General features: G+C 46.3%; 1 protein-coding gene and 1 long non-coding RNA gene across 5 annotated transcripts in view; one reads left to right on the top strand and one right to left on the bottom strand.

Annotated features, from left to right (window-relative positions):
- Positions 1–14,168: 14,168 nt before the first annotated feature.
- On the bottom strand, positions 14,169–26,313 carry LOC109281791 (uncharacterized). The gene is made up of 2 exons (XR_002088556.2): positions 26,023–26,313; positions 14,169–14,658 (listed from the first exon to the last, which is right to left on the bottom strand). It is a non-coding gene; the product is annotated as an uncharacterized LOC109281791 (long non-coding RNA).
- The window catches only part of LOC106738039 (BTB/POZ domain-containing protein KCTD8), a 62,926-nt gene continuing 51,497 nt past the window's right edge, over positions 15,090–26,518 (top strand). For 2 of the 4 annotated variants that reach the window (XM_019481885.2, XM_019481884.2), the window contains exons 1-2: positions 15,096–15,178; positions 15,317–15,373. In XM_019481885.2, the coding sequence (XP_019337430.1) occupies positions 15,151–15,178; positions 15,317–15,373 (85 nt within the window). In that variant the 5' untranslated portion in view covers positions 15,096–15,150. Of the gene's footprint in view, positions 15,179–15,202; positions 15,374–18,593; positions 18,697–24,981; positions 26,030–26,518 lie in introns of those variants that run through there. The other 2 variants (XR_009463921.1, XR_001373783.3) reach the window with 2 other exon arrangements.

Raw genomic sequence — 26,518 nt, 5'->3', positions numbered from 1 at the left:
AAAGAGAGGGAGAAAAAAGGTCAGAAATGGTTGGGGAAAGGGAGGGAACGCATTTTAAAATAAATATAAAAAAAAGAAAAACGGGGGGGTTTTGCTACATGATCAATTGATCTAGTAAGCTATCTGTCTGTCTATCTAGAGTTTGAAATTTATTCATGGTACAAATGGGCATTAATTCCAATTGATCTCAAATCCAGTTGGGCAGAATTTCACCCAGGACAAATGTTGAGTAACTCTGGAATCATAAACTTTGCTTTATAGGCAGGTGAAGGGCAAGGTGCCCTGTGGCAGTCCAGTCTAGTATATCACCACTAAGGAGGCAGAAGGGTGATCCAGTGGGGTAGGCCTGGGAGCAAAGACAAAAGCTCTCACGTGCAGTGGACTGTGGATTAGGCTAGGAGCACAATGCTTATTTCAGATGTGATCTAATCTCAATTTTATATCAGATCTATGGGATTCAAAGGAATGAGTAGAGCCCTACTCTTCTCTCTCCTCCCACACCTTGTGAGTGTTCTTCCTAGGCTGTTACTTCATTGCTAGACCATCATAATCATTAGTCCAGACTGCCCCTCATCCATCTATGCAGCTGAGCAGGAAGGATGTAATCCAGGAGAGCTGTGGTTTATGATTAATTTCATTTTACATCTGATTTGATACAAAATCCTGGGGCACATTTCTTTATAAAAATAGAATAAAATAAAAATATTAAAAAACCAAGCCATTATTTAAAGTGTGGCTGAGAGCTCAGTGACATGGGATAGATGATTTAAAGGGATTTAGCTCCTGTCCCACAGCTTGATGGACTGCAATTTTCTGATTAGTTCTTCCATAAACAATGAGAAACATCCTGGTCCTGATCCTGCTTGTAGTAATGCTGGCTTTGCATAGGTGTAACTGCCCTGACTGGGATGGATTGCCACTGAGTTACACCAAGTGCCAGGAGAATCAGGCCCTTGGTGTTCAACCTGAGCGAGGTTATCTCTTTGTTGTGATTAAGAAGAAGCAAATAGAAGTCAGTGTTCAGGACAAGAGGATAGTTCTTTCATTCACTCCTGAGGGATTTTGCCCAGGGGAAAGTTTCCTGTGAATTCTCAGTCATGTTTCTCTCTTCTACACCCACAGCAATGGCCTTTTTGGAAGGAGAATTAGTATCCTTCTGCTCCAAAATACAACCCTTTGCTCTCTGAGTTACAAGAGGACCACCTTTGCCTTCAGTGTGGTCCCTATGACGCAGAATCAAGCACAACTGACACTTTCCTTCAGCCCCACACTTAGTGAAAGCACCATTGTGTCCACCTTCATGGAGGCAGGCATGTGAATCCTTTTCACGTAAGGCTTTTAAAAATGAGTCTTATGATGAAGGTTTGAAAGTGAAGTTCCAGTATGTGAAACCACTGATTTGTATGATGAACCCATAGAGAAGAGAAAGATGATAAACTCATTTGCTTACATGATGTAACTCCCCTCTACCAACAGCTCTCCTCTGAGCCTTCCCCTCCTCTCAACTGCTCATGATCTAATTCATGCTCCTTTCTCATAAGGCAAAGTCAGCTCTGAGCATACCCTGTAATTAAATTACATGTGAGTAATGTTAAAGGTGAACTGAAAATCTTTCTAACAAAACCAATGATCAAATGGAGATTAAGAGCCGCAGCTCATCCAGTAGTGATACACACAGACCTAAACACTGCAAATACTCACATTAGGAAACAAAATGGGAAGGAACACAAGATTTACCAGACAGGAACAGTTGAATGGCCTGTCTGGACCCGTATCCTGCTTCTGACAGTGGCCAGTCCCAGATGTCTCAGAGCAAGGTACAACACATCCCTATTTAACTGACAGTTTTGCACTGATTTGTCTGTGGGAAATTTATTCTCAACCCCAACCTGTTAGTGGGTGTCTGGTGTCCTAAAGCATCAGGATTTAAAGCCCTTCTAAAATGTTATGTTCTTTAATCTAATTCTAGATACTGGGCCAGATCTCCAGCTGGTATAAATCAGTGAGATTTCATAGGGCTACCTCAAGTTACCCCAGCCAAGGATCTGGCCTGCTATTACTGTAGTATTATTCATGCTAATGTTGAACCCATTTCAATTCTATGAAGTTTAAATGTTGCCTTTCAATTTCATGGAATGTCCCCTTGCTATTGGATTAAGACAAAGAGTAAATAGGAGTTCCTGGATTATGTTCTATAAACCACTGATTATTTTGATTATGATAATGATCCCTATCATATCTCACCTCATTCATCTCCTTAGCAGGCTATTTTGTCCTAACCTTTTTAATTTCATATGGAAATTTTTTCATGCCTCTAATCATTTTTGTTGACCTTATCTGGGCACTTCATAATTCTGCTACATCCTTTTTTTGAGGTGAGGTGACCAGAACTGAATATAAGTTCATAAGAAGATGTCCATTCATTTATATCATGGCAATTTGTTCCTCCCTGTGCAATTTTCTATCCCTTTCTTAATACAGCCCAATGTCTTGTCTGCTTCTGAGACCACAGATGCATGCGGAGCAGGTGTTTCTGTTCACAATTACACCAAGGACTTTTTTTCTTGAGTGGTACAGTTAATTTAGAACTCATCAAGGCATATGAATAGTTCAGATTATCCCTTCTAGTGTGCATTAGTTTGCATTTTTTGGCATTGAATTTCATCCACAATCATGTTGCTTTTCCATCTCCCTGTGTTAGGTCTCTCCAAATTTTCTTACTCTCTTCCTTTGCTCTGACCAACCTAAATTATTTGGTGTCATCTGCATATTCTTGACACCTCCCTGCTCACTCCTTTTTCCAAATTATTAAAAAATCTGTTGAATAATATCAGTCTTATCACAGATCCACAGGGATGCTCCACTATTAAATTATTTTCAAAGGCATTTCTATAACACCTCCCTGTTGAGCTTGGAACCACTAGCACATTGCTCATTTATTCACTCCCCATATCCACCCAAGCATCCTAGAAGTCTTAGAGAGGTTCTGAGCATGTTCCACAATTCTGCCCTCAGATACCTGTCTTGAGATAGGCTGAAAGCAGTGCTATGGCACATGCTTCAAAACCTTTTAAAAGGTTATAAAAAGATCTTAAAGTTGCAATAAAAGGAACAACTGGTTCTCCTATCCACTTTCTCGAACAGATCTAATGGCTTAGAGAACCACAATGCTATTTACAAAAGGTATGTTGGTTTGCACAGTGCATATCAGGAACATATTTGGGGGGGTTTGTTTTCCTTTGTTTTTTTAATCTCTATTGTTCATTTTTATCAGATGCAGAATACAGTTTACTGGGTTGTACTTCCCAAGTAGAGCTGACATTTTTTTTTCTCTTTGAAAAGTCAAAATGTTTCATTTCAACATCTGAATGAAATATTTCAGTTTTTCATTTTCAAGTGACATTTTGAGATTGGCCATAATAAAAACATTAAAAAATAAAAATATCTTCCTAAGACAGAACATCTAGTTTCAGGTGGAAAGAAGCACATAGTGATTTTCTTCTCTATAGTCTCCCCTTTTCTTTAGTGTTATTTACCCTTGATTGTTGGCCATGGCCTATCATGTCCTTGCACAATCCCTCCTTAGTCCTGGTGAGAACTTTGGAACAAGCGTAGAAGGCAGCTTCCAGCATCTCTGTCCCAGGTGCTACACTAGGCTCCATGTTTTGGAAAGCATAACCTTGGGAACGTGGGCAGTGCTGTTTGAATAATCACTTGTGGTTTATAACTCACATTTTAGGTATCTTGCTCATGAGCCTCAGCATTTTGGATTGACAGAGATCCCTGCTAACCTGTACATAACAAGATTATAAGGAGAGTTAAAAAACCTGTAGGAAACCCTGGTAGTGACCATGAGCTGATCACCTTTACTATCCGTCGCAAAGCTTGCAAGTCAGTCAGCAATACAGAAGTCCTTGACTTCAGGAAAGCTGACTTTGACAAGCTCAGGAGACTCGTTGTTGAGGTCCTAAGAGACCACAACTCAAAAGGAAGAGGAGTTCAAGAGGAGTGGTTGCTCTTCAAGGGAGTGATCCTGACAGCACGAGAGATGGCCATCCCACCTCGGGGGAAGAGTAGCAAAAGGGCACAGCAACCCCCATGGCTCAGAAGGGAACTTGAGGACCTCCTACACCTAAAAAGAGAGACTTATAAAAGATGAAAGGCTGGAATTACCACCAAGGAGGAGTACTCAGCACTGGTCTGTACCTGTAGGGAGTGGATCAGGAAAACCAAAGCTGCAACCGAATTACATCTGGCTTCACATATCAAGGATAACAAAAAGCCCTTTTTCAGATATGTAGGGAGTTGGAAAAAAAGCAAGGGTAACAATGGACCATGTGCGGGCCGGGAACGGTCCGAGGCCCATTTTTCGCGTGGCGGGCTGTGGCCAGCAGCCCGGACACGCTGGGTCGGGGAAGGCAGGCGGCATGCTAGAATTAGGCATGGACGCTTAATGGTTGATCTAAGATTGTTTACTTACACCGTAGATGGTCACGGTGCAGGCTGGAAAACTTCCAGGAAGACTTCACTTAAGTCCCAGTTTAAGGACTTGGACAGAGCTCTGGATTCACTCACACGAAGTTTGCTAGGATCCGTGGAACTTGCACGCAGGGAAGAGTACATCGAGGGATTAGGCGGCGACAGGGAGAGGCTGATCAGACCCCTGTAGCCTTCTTGATATTCACGCTGGGTTCAATAGGCTCCGCAGCGCTTAGAGATCTTCACGAGATGTGAAGTCTCCTCCTCCTGATGTTCGTGGAGTCCTCCAACTTGGGCGGAAACCACTCAAGCCTCTTATACGGCTAGCAAACCATTCGCTAGCCGCCACGTAGGAATAATTTAGAATTGACCAATAGTGGGGCACGAATTTAAATACAAATGGCGGGAACTCCTTGCAATGTGCATTTCTGTGTTGCAACGAAGAAATGCACCCTACAAAGAAAGCTACAAGTGGCGGGAAATAATTCAGCAGTGCCGAAGCACACACAAACAAAAATCACACCCTTGGGTTGTGACATCCCCCCTTGCTGAAGGCATAGCTGAATTATGCTGCACGTTCGTCACTCGAATGATCAAGAGCTCTTATCACGGGTCGTCGAACTAAACGGGTAAACACAAAATTTGCTAACATAAGTTCGTTCTCTAGGGATCGAATCAAATAATAACCGACACAAATACATATACACATAATCAGATTCATAACAAAAAACTGCACGATCAGGGCTTCAGTGGGCGTCATGGCGAAGTCGCGCGTCAGGCCCTCACTTCTTTCGATGATGTTATCCTTTTTGGGGCTTCTCTTCACCACGCACTCTGAATTCCAGATCTGTAAACAAAACTCTCAAAAAATAAGTTAACGTATAACAAAATATTTACAAAACTTCCATGGAACTACATTATCATTTCTAAAACATAACTACCCTCTCTTGTACACTCAACTAGATGAAATCGTCGAGGAGCCGTCGTTTAATTCTTCTAGATAATGGAAACCTAACTCATAGGCCAGTTGCCATTGGCCTGCGTCCCCTAAAATCTGAAGTTGCCGCTTATTGAGTCCAGAACGCTGTAGGAGAAATCCAAACATGTATCGTTCTTCTGGTGTTCTCTGTGGCAATGATGGAAGATCGGATTCGCAGTGTCTTGTGCCTTGAATCTCGGTCGGGTGTCGACGTTCCCGATCACCGGATAATCTTGGCTCCATCAGGATACGCAGTCAGGACAACTGACGAAGGAGGTTACTCACAGGTTGCTTTACCATTGGGTTGAGCAGAATCCGGAGAATGACGATATTCTTTCGTCCATAAACCTCAAAACAACTATCTATGCTGTGAACGGTCACTGGAACGGTTCCAGGGTCTCGTAGATGACGATGAGGCCATGGTCTTATTCTCTGGAGTGACGTTAGTCCCAGCACACATGCTCTGGGGTTCCAGGCACAGTACGAGACTCCGATGATTGCTAGCATGAGATGTTCTGCGCTGGTATATTCTGGCCGTCCGTCATGCCATACATGGGCTTTCTGACCGATCAGTCCTGCAACAAGCGCTGGCAGCGGAATAGGCCAATGAACGTTAACTGCTACCATGTCAATGTAAGTGACATGTCCTGTACTCCATGAAGCTTGTCTGACCAAGAAGCTTGCTTCTTCCTGGTTCAGCAGGTCGGATCCAAGTTCCACGACTAAACGTCCCAACCATACAGCTAGAGTTTCTTCAGGTTGGATTCTAGATTCTCTACACAAATCCTGTAGTTCAGTTCTGGTGCGAGCATAGTAGGCAGTAGCAACTCGGTTAGTTGTTGTTATAGGCTGAACTGCTGCTGTGGGAGTCTCTGCTGCTGTTATTTCTTCAGGCAGGAGGGGCGGATACACTCCTCCGCTCAATTCTCCCTTTCGTTGGCATGAAGGCGTGGTCGCCAGAAGCGACGCTGCGTCGGTGGGCAGGGTCGCCGGAAACGACGCTGCATCGGTGGGCGGAGTCGCTGACCGAACTCTCGTGGGTTCCTCCAAAGCTCCACCCTTCTCTTCCGGTTCTTCCACGCGGTCTCCCTCTTGCTTGGCGCCATCTTGGGCTGGCATTTCAGGATTCTCTTTCGCAGCCGCTTCTTTGACCGCTCGAATGGCCATACGCAGCTGGGCTTTCAAACTTAAATTCTTCTGCATTAGTTTAGTTACAGTACGAAAAGTTGCAGTTAACACTCCCCCCTTGTCGTATTGTGGGGCCACCCTCTCATCCGTGGCGCGTTCCTCCGTCTCCAGATCTTTGCGGAGCTCGGATGGAAGCTCGCGACCCCTTAATCTAGACGCCAGCATAAAGGGGGCGAACCGGTCGATCGGCACCGGTTCTTCACTCTCCCAAGCACATCTTAGGCAACGGGCACACTCCCAGGTGAGGGTCGGGTTTACTTGCCCGCTGGGTTGACTCTGGCGAGGGACACAGTGTCGAGGGGCCTGAACAGGACCCGCTTATCACCCATTATACACCCGAATGCCGCGGGGTGCAAGTACACTTCCCTCTCTTTCGGGGCTCCATCTTTGGAAGCTCCCTCTTCTCCCTTCAGCGAAAGACGTCCACTGATAAATCTCTCACCCGTTCCGCCCACCTGGTGGTAAGCGATATGCACCTCCAGTTCCATAAGGTTTTCTACTTGGCGTTTTCCACTGCGCCAAGGGCAGTTCTTAACTAATTCTAGCTCCAGCGTGCCTTCCCCTGATCCCATCCTCGTCGCCATGTGCGGGCCGGGAGCGGTCCGAGGCCCTTTTTTCACGTGGTGGGCTGTGGCCAGCAGCCCGGACACGCCGGGTCGGGGAAGGCAGGCGGCATGCTAGAATTAGGCATGGACGCTTAATGGTTGATTTAAGATTGTTTACTTACACCGTAGATGGTCGCGGTGCAGGCTGGAAAACTTCCAGGAAAACTTCACTTAAGTCCCAGTTTAAGGACTCGGACAGAGCTCTGGATTCACTCACACGAAGTTTGCTAGGATCCGTGGAACTTGCGCGCAGGGAAGGGTACGTCGAGGGATTAGGCGGCGACAGGGAGAGGCGAGAGGCTGATCAGACCCCTGTAGCCTTCTTGATATTCACACTGGGTTCAATAGGCTCCGCAGCGCTTAGAGATCTTCACGAGATGTGAAGTCTCCTCCTCCTAATGTTCGTGGAGTCCTCCAACTTGGGCGGAAACCACTCAAGCCTCTTATACGGCTAGCAAACCATTCGCTAGCCGCCATGTAGGAATACTTTAGAACTGACCAATAGTGGGGCACGAATTTAAATACAAATGGCGGGAACTCCTTGCAATGTGCATTTCTGTGTTGCAACGAAGAAATGCACCCTGCAAAGAAAGCTACAAGTGGTGGGAAATAATTCAGCAGTGCCGAAGCACACACAAACAAAAATCACACCCTTGGGTTGTGACAGACCACTGCTTAACCATATGGGACAACTATTAACAGACTCCCAGGAAAAGGCCAATCTGCTTAATGGGTACGTTGTGTAGGTCTTTCATCAGCCCAATGGGACCCCCCTCCCTAGGAACACGCGGGATGGCCAGGGTGAGGGCGTATTTATACCCAGCATCGGTAAAGGATCACCTTGAGAGACTGGACTCCTTCAAGTCAGCTGGTCCTGACAGACTACACCCTAGAATACTCAAGGAGCTGGCAGGTGTCATAGCCCAACCGTTGGCAAAAATATTCGAAAACTCATGGCACTCAGTTGAAGTACCTGAAGACTGGAAGAAGGCCAATGTGGTACCCATCTTCAAGAAAGGGTGGAGAGTAGATCCCAGGAATTACAGGCCAATCAGCTTGACCTCAATCCCTGGTAAGATTCTGGAGAAAATTATCAAAGAGACCCTTCTTGGTAAGCTGGCTGAGGGCAACATCCTGAGGGACAGCCAGCATGAGTTTGTCATGGATAGGTCTTGCCTGACCAACCTCATCTCCTTCTATGACCAGGTGACATATCACCTGGATAAAGGAGAAGAGATTTATGTCATATATCTGGACTTTTAAAAAGCCTTTGATCTGGTGTCCCATGACCTCCTCATGGAAAAATAGGTGAACCATGGCCTCGGCTACACCACAGTCCGATGACTGAGAAATTGGCTCCAAGGTCAAACCCAGAGAGTAGTGGTCGATGGTAGCAAATCATTATGGTGCTCCATGACCAGTGGTGTCCCCCAAGGCTCTGTCCTTGGACTGGTTCTCTTTAACATCTTTATCAACAATGTGGACATCAGTGTCAGAAGTGCACTGGCTAAGTTCGCCGATGACACTAAACTTTGGGGCATAGCATCCACACCTGAGGACAGGCTAGTGATCCAGACTGACTTGGATAAACTTAGTAAGTAGGCGGATACAAACCTGATGATGTTCAATACCAATAAATGTAAGGTACTCTACCTCGGGGGAAAAAACCCCACAGCATTCTTATAGGCTCAGCAGCGCTAAGCTTGCTAGCACCACTGCTGAAAGAGACTTGGGGGTCATGATTGACCACAAAATGAACATGAGCCACCAATGCAATGTCACAGCTGGGAAAGCAAACAAAACTCTGGTTTGCATCCATAGATGCTTCTCAAGTAAATCTCAGGTTGTTATCCTTCCGCTGTACTTGGCCTTGATGAGGCCGGAGCTGGAGTACTGCATCCAATTCTGGGCTCCACAATTCAAGAAGGATGTCGAGAAGCTTGAGAGAATCCAGAGGAGAGCTATGCGCATGATCAGAGAGCAAGAGAATAGGCCTTATGAAGAGAGGGTGAGAGCCATGAGACTCTTCAGCCTGGAAAAACGCAGGATCGGGGGGACCTGGTGGCTGCTTATAAGTACATAAGGGGTGTGCATCAGGATCTGGGAGAACATCTGTTCACCAGAGCGCCCCAAGGTAAAACAAGGACCAGTGGTCATAAACTCCTCCAAGACTGTTTTAGGCTGGACAGAGGAAAAAAATTCTTTACTATCTAAGCCCCCAAGACCTGAAATAGACTCCCTCCAGAAGTGGTACAGGCACCTACTCTGGACTCATTCAAGAAACGTTTGGATGCTTATCTTGCTGGAATCCTTTGAGCCTAAATGACTTCCTGCCTCTGGGGCAGGGGGCTGGACTTGATAATCTTTGAGGTCCCTTCAAGCAATATGTCTATGAAATACATGAAATCTCACCCCCTTCCCTGAATGAATGCCTCCAACCCCTATCCTGGCTGAAAGAGCTGACAAGCTGCCACAGTCCTGGCAGCCAAAGAAGAGCTTAGGCCTTTTTCGCTGGTAGGTGTTATATGGCTTCAGCCCCTTTTTGGTTGGCACCTTCCTCCCTAGCAACGTCAGGGTGAGACTGTACCCTAGGGCCACTGAGATGGTTCTGAGCGCTGCCCCTACTCACCTGCCAAGACTTTGATGTTGATAGATGGGGGAGGCAGTTCCCTATCAGTGGTCCCAAAGAGGTCGTAACCCTGGATCTTTCTTCGTGGGGCTCCAAACCTTCCCTTTACCCCACCCGTACCACATCCACAGCCTGGGAGAGATCTCTTCTCACCTGCAAGGCCTACCCCAAGCAGGGTCAGGTGTCTGGCTGTCAATCACCACTGGATTGATCCTTAATTTTCAGGCCAACCCATGGACAAACTAAACATGCCCCAGCCTGGGGGGACGATAACTCAAAAGGTCCTTCGCCCCCGGCGAAGGCATTAGGCGCCTACTGATGAGGTACAGGGGACTCTGGCTCCCTGGACCCTTCTGCCTCCCTGGGGTGGGAGAGAGACTCGATGTCAGTCCCTCCACTTACTCTTCCCAGGGACCTGCAGGTTAGGAGCTAATTACTTATGTTCCCACCACCTGGTGGGAGTTGCCCCTTCCCCACTGGACGCTGGCCAGTACCCACCTGTTTCTCTTTCTTCACCTGGCTTCCCGCCACGTCTTGGTGCTGCTCACCGCCCTTCCCCACAGGGATACTTGGCCGCTCCCATGGAGCTTGATCTTCACCCAGGACTGAGGGGACAACCTTCCTCTCCCTGCTGTGCCTCTCTGGCCAACTCTGGCTCCTTGAACTCAGCCCCGGGGTTTTTCCTGCCAGGCTGCCCTGTTGGACACTGGGGCTTCTCACCCTGCTCCCCACTCCACCACTCCTACCTGACTTCGCCGCCTGTGGCTCCTCGCTGTCCTCTTGATTCTGCTTGCTGGCATCCTATTGTTCCCTGCTTGGCTCCGCTGCCCGCCTCATGCCGGCAGCCTCCCTTTCTCCCTCCTGGCAGCTGGGTGTTCCCCCAGCTACCTTTTGAGCAGCCCGCGCTGCTTTCAGGCTCCACCCCTGGGGTTTGCTGATCCACAAGCTCAGGCAGCTGTGGAGCTGCCAAGCCTGCGTCAGCATCTTCTCCCAGCTGCTGCTCATCCTGGCCCCTGCAGTAAGTATCGGGGCTCGTCGGGCAGAGTCCCGGGACATGCTGGGAGGGGGGCTTCTGTCTCCCCTCCCACAGCCTTCAAGACCCTGTTATCTCTTCTCTGTAACTGCAAAAGGGCTGCTGAGGGTGGGGATGTTGTGAGACACTGTGGCAGGGCACTGGTAGTGCCTGCCACTTTAAGGGCTGAGTCAAGCAGCCGGCAGGTGCTTGATTGTGGCTGTTTTAGAACACTGGCTGCCTATATAAACAGGGCAGTTCGCTGCTGGCAGCCAGGTAGGAACATTGCCTGACTGAACTGCTGCATGGAACATCTAGCAGGTAGGAGCGGGAGGCTCATGGTCCTGGGCATGACCTAAAACTGCACCCTGTGAGGGAAAGGTGGCGTGGTGGGGCTCCTGATAGTGCAGGAGTCCCCAGGAAATGCCAGATCAGTTACCTCCCCAGTGAAAGGTGAGGAGAGGTGCCTTTACCCCAACCCCCATCTTCGGGTGGGCTTTGGAGATAGCACCCCCTGGCATTGGGGCATGTAATGGGCAGGCTCCTGTATTTACCATCTGTTTGTAGGAACAGCAAAGTCATGGCAGGCGAGGCTGGGAGGATTGCTTTGCAGTGACAGGTGGGCAGGCCAACATGAGACCCGGCCACAGGAGGGTGCCCCATAACAGATACAATACTCTGCTTTGCCCCATAATCCAAAGGAAAACAGTGCTAAGGGGCATGTCTGGGCCCCGGCGAAGCTGACTTAAGTTATCCTAGTTTGTCCAGTAAGACAGAAAACTTCCCAGACCCCAACAGGGTCACAGGGAGAGCAATACACTAGGCCATAACTGGTACACATGGGCCTGACTCTTTGCTGCACTACACTGATTTCATATGCCAATACTTCAGTATAATCAAATTTCAGTGGAACTATGCTGATGTAAAACTGGAAGAATACAGCACAGAATGAGACCAGTGAAGTTCTCAAACACAAGAGGGCCAGATTTTCTTATGGCACAAATTAGTGTAGATCCACTTGTTTCAATGCAACTATAGCAATTCACATCAGTGGTGATCTGGCCCAGGCTATCTGAACAGTTTTGAGAACATGGATTATGTATCGAAGGTTTTGTTTAAAACATGGATTAGTGGCCGGATGGATTGTAGCAGCTGGAGCCTGCTGAATAAATACATACAAAGTGAGCTTTTTTTTAAAGGAATAATATTTAGCTATTCAGCTGAGACAGATCAGAATTACCTGGGAAATATCTATTTAGGGAAGTTTTCTGACATTTAATATATACATATTTAAAGGAATTCAGGGCTGCTGAAAGCACCAGGAGTAATAGCTTGGAGACTGATTTTGTCTGCTAGAAGGACAGGGTCAGTGGCCATCCCAACTTCTCTCTGAGTGTTGCTACAATATCCTCAGCCCTATCCTGGAGCAATGAGATGAGATCAGCCTCTGTAACCTCTGTAGTTCTCAGCCCCTTGTCTGATGCTGTCCATGAGGACCTCATTGTGATTTCAGTTTTGGTGATATCATCTGGTAGGCAATAGGAAGAAAACATGGAGAGGAGCTGGCAGCCATGAGGTAGTCTCACTGGTCTGAAGGCACATATCCAGTTAGTCAACAGTGGCTGCAGTCCAAAAATAGTCCTGGGCTTCTTGCTAACACTGTCTCTCAGAAGTTCCTGGGAATAATATTTTATGTTCTCTCCAACTGACTAGGAGGCCCCCTCCCAACTTGGTGGATAAATTTGGCCTGAGAGTGTACTATGAACTCTCACAGAAAGTATGGGCCTTTGTAAATCTCCCCACCTTCTATTCCTCTTCTGTTTGTTTTGACCATTCTCTCTAATACATACAGAGTAGCATGCACATTTACAAAAAGAGCCCCCCCCAAAACAAACAAAAAAACAAAAAACCCCAACCCCGTTCCAAAGCACTCATTACACACAAAATTATTTCTCTGAGAGAACAAGTCACATATGAGAGAACTAATGCTCAGATACTATGGGGGGTGGGGAGGAGGGCAGCATAAAAACATATATAGAACAGAAGTGTATAAAATCTGTACCACTCACTTCTTGCACCATTGAATAGGGACTTCAGACATCACCAGACCAAACTAGTCCTCTGAACTAGTGAAAGGTCACTGAATTCATTACTCAGTCCTCCTGTTCCCCAGAGTCTTCTTCTGGAAGAATTTGTGTGAAATGTGCCAGGGGGCCCAGGGAAGTGGAACACGTTGAGGAGCACAGACTGTCTAGAGAGCCTAGAGCAGGCCTGCTTGCTGTTTTATTTATTTTTCCTTTGTTTTTCTGCTCATGACAGTAGTAACATCTAATGGACCAAGGCACCTGTTATGGGAGGCAAGGACGCCACAGAGCAGAGGGTCCAGTGCACAGAGATTTTTCTGTGGCTTTTTTTTTTTGAGCTTACCTTGATGGTTTTGTGGGGCAAGAGACCAGGGAGTAAGGATAGAACTCAGATTGGCCAGATGCTGGACAAAGAGGAGGAGGACTAAGACAGACCAAAGCCTGGCAGGGCTGGTCATCCACCTATCAGCAAAAAGGGGTGGGTGCAGAAGACAGGGAGGGGTCAAAGCCCAGTTCAGTCCCATCAGACCTAAGGATGGGGACATGATACGGAGACAAGATGCCTATGGCCTAAGCTTAGTTTCCTTGAAGACAGCCTCTCAAAAATGTCCCAATTAACATCAAGACTAGGGGACCAGACTAAGGGATCAGAGTAGGTAGCCAGGTACCATCACACCACAAGGGGGTGCCTGGTTGTCTCCAGAGGAGCACCCTATTACAGTCTGCAAGAGTAGGTGAGAGATCATTCAAAACTCTGTCTGGTTCCAGGACAAGAGGGACCAAGTCTGTCCCACGTGTGAATATCCTCAAGCTTTGGGAAAGAAAGTTCACAGCTAAATTCAAATGTTGTGGTTTTAGTTTATCCCTATTTCTAGCAAACTTCTGCCCACTTAATCTGGGCAAAGCTTCCCAGTTATGAAGTTACAGACATGACATCATGACAACAAACTCTAATAGGCTGATTGTAGCCCAAGGTTTATTTGTTTGAACAGTTCATCCAGTTCAATCTCCCACATAAAGTACTTGCAGTAACAGCAGATCCTGAAGGATCTCAAGTTTCTCTATCCCTAACCCCAGAAAGAACATCCTTTCCTATCACTCCTAGTTACATAGTGAGCTAGGCCCACGGTTGTGGTCAACAAATAGGCCTATCACTCCTAGTACAATAGAAGACAAAGAAGAAAGAAAGAAAGACTTTTTTTCAATCTTTATTATAAAAATGTTAAAGACAAGGTAAAAGTGCATATCCCCACAAGGAGCTGGGTATGAAAGCATCTGTCAATCAATGTACATCATAACCAGTGAACCCCTTTCCCTTCCCCTTCCCTCCACCATTCATGTGGTCACACCTTTAAGACCAGCTGGCCATCTTCAACTCTACATAGAGTTCCTTCAGTAGCCCTGAGGGAAACAAATTAGTGTACATTATGTTGCAAGGAGAAGTCCAAGTCTAGCATGCCAAAGAGGCCACTAAGTGCAGCAAAGAGCGGCTGCTTTTTAGGGATGTCAAGAAAGGTGTGGAAGAGTATTTCCTTTACTTGCTTCTCGTGGAAGAGGCAGACCACTGATTCTGCTGGGTGCAGGTGCTCGATGAAGTGGCCAAGGTCCATTGGAGGTCACCAGTTCTCTTGGCAAATGGCAGTTTATATAGGGTGTGCCAGGCTGCCCTGGCTCTGCTGCCGCTAGAAAGAAAGATAAAGTTTCTGTGAAAATGGTCATTCATATGAACACATTGAAACAGCAATTAACATACTAACAACAATTTCTAAAAGAAGTCATTTCAAGCCCCAAATCCTGATGTCTTTGTTTAAAAATGTTGGACCAGGATATTTCAACAATTCAGAGTGTATCTCTAAAAATGTTTCAAATCGGGACATTCATTGAAACTGACCCTTTCCTGTAAACAGGTTTGGTTTTGATAAATTGATTCTTTCCGATAAACATTTTGTTGGAACAGTCCCAAGTAGCTCTACTCTAAGTCCAAGGACATCTCTTTCACTGAAATATTGAACTCAGCCTGACCTGCAAATTCAGATCTAAGTCCAAGCAAAGGGTTGGTTTTGGTTTGTGAAGAACTAGCATATTACAAACTGGGTGTCAGAGACAGTTCCACAGACAACAATGAAACTTTACGCATAAAATATGGCTGCTCTGCTGCTTCATCTTCATGGGGAATGCATTCCCTGAAAATGACGTTTAACAGTACAGGATCCTTGGGGCGGGGGGGTGTTCCACTGAATCCTTGCCAATTTGGGGAATGTATATAAAGGGATATTACCAGAGAACTGTATGGTGAAACGGAAAGCCAGACCAACTTCTTCTCTTTGCTTTTTCATCTAGGTCCCTTAGGCCGAGGACAAAGCTCAAGACAGGTTTCTGGGCACTTCAGCTTTCAAGGTAAGGTGCACCATACAGGTCTACGACTGTTCAAGCAGAAATAACTTTAGTGAGAGGAATCAAAAGGAATTGATGGGTAGAGTTAGCTTGTGTGTGTGAAGGGAGGCATCTGAAAAGGGCAGGGAAGTGTGGGGTGTTTTGTGGGTATTTAAGGTTAACACAAACTACAGAAACCTGGACTTCACTTAACAAGACCTTCTCCAGGAGGAGTATGAGAAGGTTTTTTAGTTTCATAGGCTGCAACACGAGTGTGGATGTTTGGTTCCCTGGGGATAACTAGGAGTGAGACACCTTGTGCCACTGCTAGTTCTCACAGGGGAACACCTGTGCCATGTGCCCTGTGGTATGCAGCAGGTTACCCATGGTGGGAGTAGGGGAGGCTGGGGCCAGCATTGGGCTGGCGCCAGCAGTCTTACCTGGGGTTCTGGGGGCCTCCTAGGGCTCCAGCAGTGGTGATTCTGCTGCTCAGAGCTTGGCCAGCAGCCAGAGCATGGCTCTGGCCGGCCTGGCTCCAGTTTTGAGCAGTGTGCACTGCCCCGGTATATGCTGCTCCACTTCGCTTTTTTTTTTGCATGCGTTTTTTTGACCCCTGGATATCCAGAGGTCAAAAAAAACCCCACACTGCTCCCTTGCAGCGCAGAGAACAGCTGAATGTCTGGTTTGTAGTCTCGCAGACGTGTCTGCAGTGCCACATACTGCACAGCCCTGCTCATCTGGATACAGCCATAGAGGTCCACTTAATCCCAGGTCTCTCTGCTTAGCCTGCCAACCAAAGAGTAAACTGATGGCAGTTGGGCTGGAATTTGTCTAAATATCCAGTGAAAACAGGGTGTAGAGGGTTAAATCCTAGATGCACTGAAGTCATTGGGAGCTTTGCCACTGATTTCAAAGAGACCAGAAAAGGGAGGGAAAGTTTCTTGCTATTTCAGTCACCAGCAAATCCATGCTGGATGCCTTCTTCTCAACTATTACCAGTTGCACCAAGCTGTTATATTCTTTTGGGAGGTATAGAAACACACAGGGTCTGGAGATCATCCAATTTATGCTGCTTATGAAATTAAATAGATTTGAATTTAGGTCTCCAGATGTGAAAATATAAAGTTCTAATCAGAGACAGATCTGAGCTGCAAAATTTAAATCTGGATCCAATCTTTGAACCCCTTCCTTGCAACCCCCTTCCCCCACAGGAGACTGTTTTTTGGTTTTAGGCCTGAAACCTATCAGAGAAAAATCTAAGATGTAGATGTACTGAAAGGAATATTGGCTACTGCATAAAGGATAGCCCCTTTAGTACCGGACAAAGTATTGCCTGGTTAGAATCAATAGGATACTGAAATCCAAGAGGAGGAGATGCTGACAGTCTTTGCTACCTAGCTCCAGGTATCCTCTGCTTTTCTGAAAGTGTAGGGGTCGCACACATGTGATAATGGTGATTACTGAGGTCAATCCATTTCAAGATTCCAAGTTGAAGTGGACTGACCTGCAAGATTTTTACTTTAGTGAGCATTACCTGCACTAGATCTTGGGAAGGAATAAAATGTCAACTCTACTCACAGATTTGCTCTCTTGGATTTGCATCTGTGGCAAATAATGCATCTTGGGGGCATGAGGACAACTCTGTCATCAGGCCCATGGTTTCAGTCAAATGAGTTACCATAATGCTGATCTCTCAAAGATTCCATTACTCTAAACCTTATGAAGAACGTTAGACAGACTAGAGAATGAAAGCAAGCTCACAAACAGCATATTTGTTAGCAGATCCACTCCTGGAATCACTAGTTAGGAGTTTGGGATTTGGTTTGAATTAACTGGTCTCCTAGGGCAGTATGGCAATGCACTGGCACTTCTCAAGCTGAGCTGGTTCCTGTTTCAAAGAGTGTGGTGTGTCAAGCCCTTCCTCTGATGCACTGAAAATTCCACACCACTTAAAGGGCTTCAAGAAGGTGCTTAATCCAAAGCTCAGACGCACAAAAACTTTTCACTTTGGGTCATAGCACTGGAAAGAGCAGCAGTGACAATGAAATGACAGCAACAGTGGCAGGGTTGGCACCTGGGGCTTGTGCCCTGATCACCCACTCCTAGTTACGCTACTAGAATTGAAACAATGCAAACAGACTGTAGGGGAAAAAGACATAAGTATAATCTAAAAGGAAGGTTTTCTGGGGCGAGACCTGGCTTTGCTGGGTGTTCCCTGGTTTCTTGCCTCTTGTAAATCTGCAATGCAAGCCTTAGACTGTCTTTGAATAAGGAGAGCTAGAGAGAATGAGAAAGAGATCAAGCAAATGGCAGGAAAGTCTTATGACTGAGGCATGGATCTAGGACACAGAACATCTAGGTTCAATTCTTGGGCCAACTGCTTCAGGTCCTCTCTTCAAACTTTGTGCCCTGTGTTTTCTTTTTTCTACATAGACTTGACCATGAACTTTCTTGTATTCTGTGTTTGCACAGAGTCTAGTACAATGAGGCCCTGCCCCCACTGGGAGTCTTGTTGCACTATTAAAATAAAAATAAAGTATTTTGTTTACTTGGACAAAGTCAATATTTAAGGGCCAGATCTTCAGCTTGTGTAAATCAACACAGCTCTACTGACTTCAGTGGACCCTGGTGATTTCATCAGAACTCTGCCAGTTTAAACTAGCTGCAGATCTGACACTTAAATCTACATCAATAGAGGCCAACTGGAAAGCTTGGCCCTTTATAATTCAGCAACTAAAGAGAAGGATGGGCTACCAGGTGATACCAACACGCAGGACACAAAAGGGAATGAGTGATAAAGTGTCATGCTCAACTACCTCTCACAGCGTCTGAATGAGAAGTGAACCAGGGGCACTGATTTGAGGCTAGAGCTGAGTGAATTTTTACTTCAGTGAACAGTTTAATCATTAAGAAATAGTCTTGGTTGAACTTTGGAATGTGGGTAAAATTCAGCAAATCCTTTCAGCCAAATAAAAACCAAGCAAACAAACAAACAAAATATCTCAAAATGTCTTTCTTTGGGGGATTTTTGTGGGGTTTTTTTTTTGGGGGGGGGGGAAGCTAGATTCACAAACTGAGGGGGGAGAAATGGTGGTGACACCTGTCTCCCTTACAGCTCAATGGGTAGAACTTACTCTGGGAGATGAGGGAACCTGGCTCCACACCTGTATCCAACTATCTGATACAAAATGAGACAACTTCAGTAAGTGATGTAATGACTTCCCTCATCCTTCTCCCCAAATAGCTTATAGCTCAGCAGTTTGGCCACTCTCCTGAAATATAGGAAACCTGGCTACAGCTTCTGTGCTCTGAATCAGGAAGAAAGAGTATGTGACTCCATACCACAGGTAAATATACTCATGAAAGGGCTGCAGATTCTACCTCCTCCTTCATTTTGTGAATTCAAACCTTTTCTCTTATTAAAATTGCCCCAAAACAAAAATGTAACAATTCATTTTCCTTTAACATTAAACTAATCATTTTTATTCACTGAATGCTAAACTAAATGTGACTTTGGGTTGACCTGAAACTTCTTTTAAACCAGTTTGGCCACTGAACTGGAAAACAGTTATTTGCATAGCTCTGATTGTTGTCTTCATCTATGGGCTGCTAGTCTCTGGAATTCCCATCTGTCAGAAACATGTACTCAAGAAGGGTAGCCACATCACACCTGCTGCTGCATGGAAACTTCTGGTTAGTGTTACTTCCTGAAAAGTGACCCCTATAAAATCCATAGGAGGACAAATTCCTATGTCATAAAAGAAAGCTCTGGAGCTGTTCCCACAAAGCAGGTCCTGCCAAAGATTAAATATTGGAAACTGGATGTGTATTTATAATGTTCTACCAGAAATTATGACGTGGGGAATGTTCTTTAGAACATGCCAACTGACTCATTCGTGAGTTCCATTTTGGTGTTACCTCTGATGGAGTCTCTTGCTTCATCCCTCTTGATTAAGTGATATGGTATATAGAAATTGGATAGTATCCTTTTAAATAGTTACATTTGCTGTGCAAAGAATGAGGCAGGCTTGGTTTTTCACAGAAGATGCAGCAGATGAAGTATAGGGTGTAGGGTGAGAGAAGAATGTGCAAAAGGAGACTAAGATTTGAACCTGCAGAATCACGTCTCTCTCAAAGCTAATGGAGAAGTTGAATAAAAAGAGATGCTGAGCCAAAACAAATGATTTTCCTCTTTTTTTCTGTGGCTAAACAGGGACCATGGTGGCCACCCAGAAAAAGTCATATTTTAGCAGCACTTCTGAAAACAAGAACTGATGTAACTGTGTTCAGAGAGGACGTGTGTGAGACTCCAAGTATGTCTATAGGGCACAGTGCAGTGCTAGGCATAGAATGCCAAGCTTGCTCTAAAATTACCTACCAGGGGCACCACATTAGCATGACACTGTGTAACAGGACTGAATCCCCGACATGGCTGTGATACCCCTGGTGGCTTTGCAATTTCTGCCCTGCTCTGGCTCTCTGGGTATCCTCCCTCTTTTGCCTTCTTTCCTGCCATGCCTTGCTGTTAATTCCATTTATTTATTTATTGGCGGGGGCGGGGGGGGGGGGGGGGGGAAGGAAGACTGCGCAGAGTCCCAGAGCAAGACCTTCTCTGCTAGCAACTGGTAGGCTCTTCCCAAATCTTACTGATCTCCATCCCGCCCTCAAACACCACATAGGCCCTCCTAGCCCATCCATGCCCCAGGGCACTTATGGGCTAATTTTATGGCTCTGACCTCCCCTACAACCATACCCATGCCTCACAGATGGTACTGGTCATCACTTAGGTGAGGCACTCTGCCCCAAAACAATATCAGGCCCCCTCAGACCTCTGTTCCCTTACTGGGGCCTCAGTCTTACTGGCTTCTGCCCCTCTACTCTAGCTGGTCCCTTTTGCCTAGGTCCACTGCACCGGACCTGGCTTCTGGGCTCCAGCCCTAGTCTCACCCTCTCAAGTTTCAATTTTTTCCCTCCTGGGCTTTGGGACTTCGGCCCTGGTTCTCAACTCTCCTGGGTTATGATTTCACCCCTCTTGCACTTTGGGCCCTTGGCCCTGGTTCTTGCCCTCTTGGGCTTCTCACCCTCTTGGGCCTTGACTTAGTTCAACCTAGGCTTCAACCCCTTCCTGGTAGCTACCTGTATGTGCCTTGAGCCCAGCCCCTGGCAGCACTCAAAATGGCTACATGCCCCTTGGGCATCACTGGGACCTCCTCCTCCTCCTCTGACAGTCCAAACTCAGTCTGCCTGTCATAAAGGAAAACATAAGCATACTGGCTATAACTAAAATGCTAAGCCCACTGGCTGTATAACAACACCCTAGTCCTCCTGGGTCCTGGCCCTCTGCAAGTGCTCAGCTCCTTACGTGCAGTTCCAGCTGTAGTAGGATCCCAGGCATTAGCTCAGCAACAGCCAGATCACTGCAAAGCTCTAGCCTTGTGGTTTGACTGCCCTGGCTTAAGCCCTGGGCTTATATACCTCTTGAGCCCTGACCCTTCTGGTCAGGTGATCTGCTACCCCTGGCACAGCTGTCTCTCTTTCATTCTAATTGGGATGCTGATCTGGCTGCTGTAGCAGTGCCTCTGCTGCCCAGGCAGGGCTCTGCCCCACTGTACTAAAGCAGGGCAGCTAGGTCTGCAATAGTCACACGTGTAACCTTAGAGCCCTAACTGCCTATTTGCCCTGCTGCCAGCTCATCAAGGCATTGTTTCCCTCCACCCAGGGAATTCTCTGCTGTTGCTTTCTCCTTAAAGCAACAGGGAGGCAGGGCCTGATACGCACTGCATCTGAGCTAATAAAGTCTGCTAAAAACCAGGATATTTAAGCTAGGCAAAATGCTGTGTTAAAATGCCTATGCTGCCTCTGGTACCTAAAGTAGCTCGTTCAGAGTTCATATGATATCTGTATAGCATTGCATTGTACCTTGTAGACATACCTTTGGAATCTGGTTCTGGAAAGCAGCAAGGTCCAGCTAATGAGGTAGGTACTAGATTATAAATCAGGAGAGTGGTATTCTAACCCCAGCTCCAACCTGTTGCTTAAACTTTGCTTTAGCTTCCCTGCTGCAGAATGGTGATACTACACCTGATCTTCTGTGAAATGCTTTTCATGTATACGTCTCATAGCCCTTCATAAAAATCAAGCAGGGTTATCTCACTTCTGCTGTCTTAGTGGCTCTACTCCTTATTTACCACACTGTCAGTGCAATCAGAATCAGGAGAGCTTTGTTTTAATTGGAAGTGTTCATTTAGTGCCCATGGCTACAGCATCTAGGAATCCAAACCTAGATCCAAACTGATAAATGCTGCATCTGCAAGAACCCTTTAGGAACACCCATTCAAAAAGCCTCAGCCTGAATTGATTCAATCTTTGCAGGTTAGTCTAACCTGGCTAGGCTAAACCAGTTTGTAAATGAAGAGACATCCCAGAAATACAGGCACATGCCTGCAGTGCCTCAGGCTAGAATCTGGGGGGTGCTAGAGCAGCCCTCCTTTCCCTTGCACAGAACTGAGCTGGGGGGGTGGGGGGGGAGGCGCATGGCCAGGCCTGGCAGGATGCTCTGATTAGCCCAGCAGAGAATTGATAACAGTGTTTATCACCCCATTAAGAAAACAACAGAGGGACATTACCAGCTACCTGTTGATTCTGCCTGTTGATTCAGCACAGACTGTAGCCAGCATGTGGTCTGCTAACTAATACACAGACACCATTCTGCAAGGCAGAGGGGAGGGGGGCATTCCTGCTTAACATGGAGTGGTCGGGGGGGGGGGGGGGGTTGAGCAGCCTGCAGTCTCTGCCTGAGCTGCAGCCAGGGAACAGAGGGGGGAGAGGAGGGGAGGGGGGCAAGTTCTGCTGTGGAGCAGACAGCGCTGCCCAGCCCAGCCCAGAGAGCATGCCGGGATGCTGGTAGAGTCTGATTTATCTTAAACCAGCAAGGGGTCTGGGACAGGCATTGCATAAACTGATTTGCACCAAATCAGTTAAATCTGATACTACATTCAACTAGGTTTATCTCAAACCGGTTTCAGCCATTTTCAGACTGGTTTATGTGCACTGAACATCTGTCCTGTTACAGGTTTAAACCAGTTTCTGATCATTTAAACTGGTTTATGTGCAATGTCTGTCCCTAACCCTATTTTGTTAACACCACCATCCCCCATTACAAATTCCAAGTCCAACATGCACACTGAGTTCTGGAAGTCCCCAGCCCCAGGATTTGGTTGATTACCAAGAGGAGCACATTTGATGAGCCCTCCACTGAGCACGCATTACCATCAGTGATGGAAAGTTTAAATCCAGAACCAATGGCATGAGCAACCCAGCAGCTTTTAAATGTCCTTCATGAGTGAGACAAAAAGGTCAGTGTATGAATTACAATGACACTAAATAGCATTTTATAGTTTCAAGGCCATCACTTCCAATCAACCCATAAATTGGACTTGATCCATGGCTTGCATATATGTAATTGATAAAAGAGGGAATGCTGGGCTATAGGGCCTCTGCAATGCTCCCTAATGGCACAGTGATCATTGTCAGTAATACAAAGAATCACTTGCACATATGTAGTACATTACACCCCCCAAAATCTCAATTTTGTGGTACGGTTTAACACCCAGGATACTGGAGGTGTGGGTTCAATTCCTGACTGTTGCAGACTCCTTCTGTGTCTTTGGACAAATCACTAGATGCTTGATTTTTTTCAGAAGAGCCCAATCCCTCTTGTCTTTCCTTAAGAAGAATGAGGGAGCTTCTTACTTGATGTTAAGCAGCTCAGCTCCAACAACACCAGCCTCCCAAATAGTCCCTCTGCACAGTCATGAATTTCCCTCCGGTGAATTATTAGACACAAACTCGTGTGTAATTCACACATGTAAATTACAGCAACTGCACTTTTGTCCATGAAGGCGGAGCAGTGCTGAACAAACTAACTGCAAGGGGAAATTACGAAAACACAGCACATCCTGTGTAGCAAGAGAAATGTGTAGAGAAGGTTTGCATGTCAGTGACAGAAAGGGAGACCAATTGCAACAAAACAGGGCAGAAGATTTGCCAGTGTCCTTTGAACAAAGTTCTTGCCAATGATCTTTTAAAACCAGTACATGGCACAGGGTTGGAGCTGGTTGTGACATCATTTGCTCCAGGCTGATTCCTAATACCCTTTAAGCAAAACTACTTATACAACCCCATCACTTCCAGTGTTTCTGAGCACATAATAAATATTAATGAATTTAGCCAGGTAGGGAATTGGAAAGGTTAAATATTAAGTAAGGTTGAACAGAAAACTTTGATGGAAACATATTCCATTAAAATATAGAGCTCTGTTGAGAATGAAAAGTTTCATGAAATTAAATTGAATTTGTTGGGATTTTGGGGGGAAAGAAAACCAGGGGAAAAGCTCAGATAGTGTTAAATTGTCCAAAAAATGACATCTGTAGAAGTGAAACATTTCAGTGTTTTATTTAAAAATGGCTATTCGTTCATTTTTTAAAAACTTAATATTTTATCTAATAAGCAAATTTAAGAAGTCAATATTAAATTGTGCTATTTTGATCAGTTTTGAAATAAACTTTGTGTTTATAATTATTTGGTGGAAAAATTCTGAACATTCTCAAGGTTTTTTAATGATTTGGAATAAAGACAAATGTTCAAATCTCATACTACTTTCTGAAACAGAGCTTGTGTTCTTTGCTCAGTTCAGCTGCTACTTGTTTAAAGTCACCCAGGGAACGTAGGGTACTTGCAGACGTAAAAAAAAACCCAACAACTGGTAGTTTAAACTCTGTGTGTTCTCATGTCGAGCCCTGTGTGTGCCCAGAAGAGGCAGCACGTTACTTCAACTCCGCCCACCCAATGTCTGTAAAGATCAGGTGCTTTAGTGGGACTTCTTTGGCATTTATCTAATGGCTCACTGAGTCAGCTTTAGCTAAAAGCACCAAAAAGCTCCACTGAAATGCTTGATCTTTACAGATGGTGCAGAGCTGGGCTGAAGTAACATGCTGCTGCTTCTGGTAAAGCACAGTTTGGCTTGGTTTTTTTAACGCCTGCAAGCACCATGGAGTGCAGCACAGAATTTACTCTGATCCGTTAGTCAAGTCAGTCTTAACTGCAATACCATCCTTCCTCTCTAGCTGCTAATGACAATTCCAGGGGTGGCTCTCTGTGCAAATAGTTGGAGAGAGAAGCGAGTGCATTCCCTTGGACATCCAAGAACAGTAGTTGCCTTTCTTCTTCTTCCACTGAGAAGGAAAACCTTGATGCACAGGAATCTGTGTTGTCACCATGTCTTATCACTTATCTGACCACATCGGTATGCTGTGTCTAACTTTCAGTGGGCGTCTTCCATACTATCTCTTGGTAAGGCGGGCAGAATGCAAAACATTCAAGTGATCTGAGACCATTTCAGCTCATTCCTGCTGCTGCACTCAGACTGCACTAACTTTTGATAGTCAGGATGGAGGGTTATGTGATGGACTTACCAATACAGCCCAGCTCGAACGGGCTCAGAAAATCTTCATTTTGATTGGTGGAGCCTGTCCACCAATCAGGTAAGGACTGGGCGGGGCCAGCTCTGCCCCCTGCATGGAAGGGGGGGAGCCAAGAGCCTCCCGGACCTGACTGAAGTCTGTGTTCTGCAGGTCTGGCAAGACTATGGGGGCGGAGCATCTGAAGTGAATAAAAGGAGCTGCATGTCCAGAACGTAGGAGATGCATTGGGGGTTGGAGAAGAGCTGGGAAGAGCTGCCCAGCAGGTGGAGCCAGTGCCCCAAAGACTCCCTCGCTGGGACCATTGCCTCAGCCCCATTCAGTGTGCAGCATGGCACATGGGGCTAAGACTCTGGAAGCCGCTCAAGGCAGCTCGGGTCTGCAACCCTTGGCAAGTGGCCAGGGCACGGTGCAGGGATTGCTGCATGGAGGATCCAGGAGGGGATCACAACTTGGGGAGCCATTGTTGAGTGGCTCAAGTCTCCATTCCCTGGCACGCAGCCAGGCAATTGATGCAAGAGCTGATCGAGCCCTGGCACTGCACAAGGGGGCCCGGGCTTCCAACCTTCAGCAGAAGGACGAGCCTCACAGTACACGTAACAGTGCAAAGGGCTACAAGCCAGCTATAGAGTAGGAGAGAGCCTGGACAGTGGAGGGCCACCCCTGCCTGGAAGCGGTGCCCGAACCAAGACAGCCGGAGATAGCCCAAACCTCGCCAGGAGTCATGAATTGTTGGAAAAAGGTGTCTCCCACAGGGGAGAGAACTCTCAGGAGGAACCAACAAAGGCCCCTGCAGGGTAAGAGGTGTCTGATACAGTCCCTGAGAGGTAGGGAGGCCTGGGCATTGTTTCCCTCCCTGGCAAGTCACAGCAGAGCTCCTCAAAGTTGATAGGGGAAGTCCAGGTATACCACTGGCACCTCTAAGGGGGTGAGAGCACCTTATATTTTGTTATATTTCAGATTATTGTGAGCAAACTCTCCACGATACATAAGAGTCTTACCTTTACCTATTGGTTCCTGGTGAATGTCCTTCATAAATAGTCAAGTTACCTGCTGTTAGCTTGTGTTTGAAAATTGTTGTACTTACTTGTACTTACTTGTGCTTACTTGTTCCAGGACCCAATTACTCACCTGTGCCAGGTGCTGATTGTTTGTCTTTACCTTCATTTTCCTGTTCTAAGACTGGTCACTTACCTGTGGGGACTTGATAGCCACTGGTGGTGGTACCCTTTCCTGGCCATTGTTTGTCGAAAGTGGCTGTATATGTAAAATCATATTGTAAATATTTACTATTCATTTATGGGTCTTATCTATATTTATGTGTATATATTAATAAACTTGTACATAGTTATGTTACATGTCCTGGCATGGCTCTATGGAGAAATAGAGGGAACTGATCCAGAGGTGATCAGATCCCTCGCAGCACAATTGCCTGACTACCTATCTTTTCTGTCTGAGGACGGGGCACACCCTTGGGTATACTCGGGCTACATTTTTGGGGGCTTGTCGAGGATATGGTGACAGGCAACTTGTCCATGCAGGTGCTGTGCCTCTCTGTAGAAGACCAGAAAAGGAGACATGTCCAACCCTACCAGCACCCAGGCCTCAGGAGTCTGGAGGGGCATCAGTCTTGGTGGATTGGGTCACGGTCCTTTGCCAAGTTGTTAGAGAGGTGACCAAGTCCTCTAAT

The sequence above is a fragment of the Alligator mississippiensis genome, chromosome 8 (assembly GCF_030867095.1).
Source record: "Alligator mississippiensis isolate rAllMis1 chromosome 8, rAllMis1, whole genome shotgun sequence".
NCBI lineage: Eukaryota > Metazoa > Chordata > Crocodylia > Alligatoridae > Alligator > Alligator mississippiensis.
Note: the sequence above shows the minus strand (reverse complement) of the source record. Positions and strands in the feature narration are given on the sequence as shown.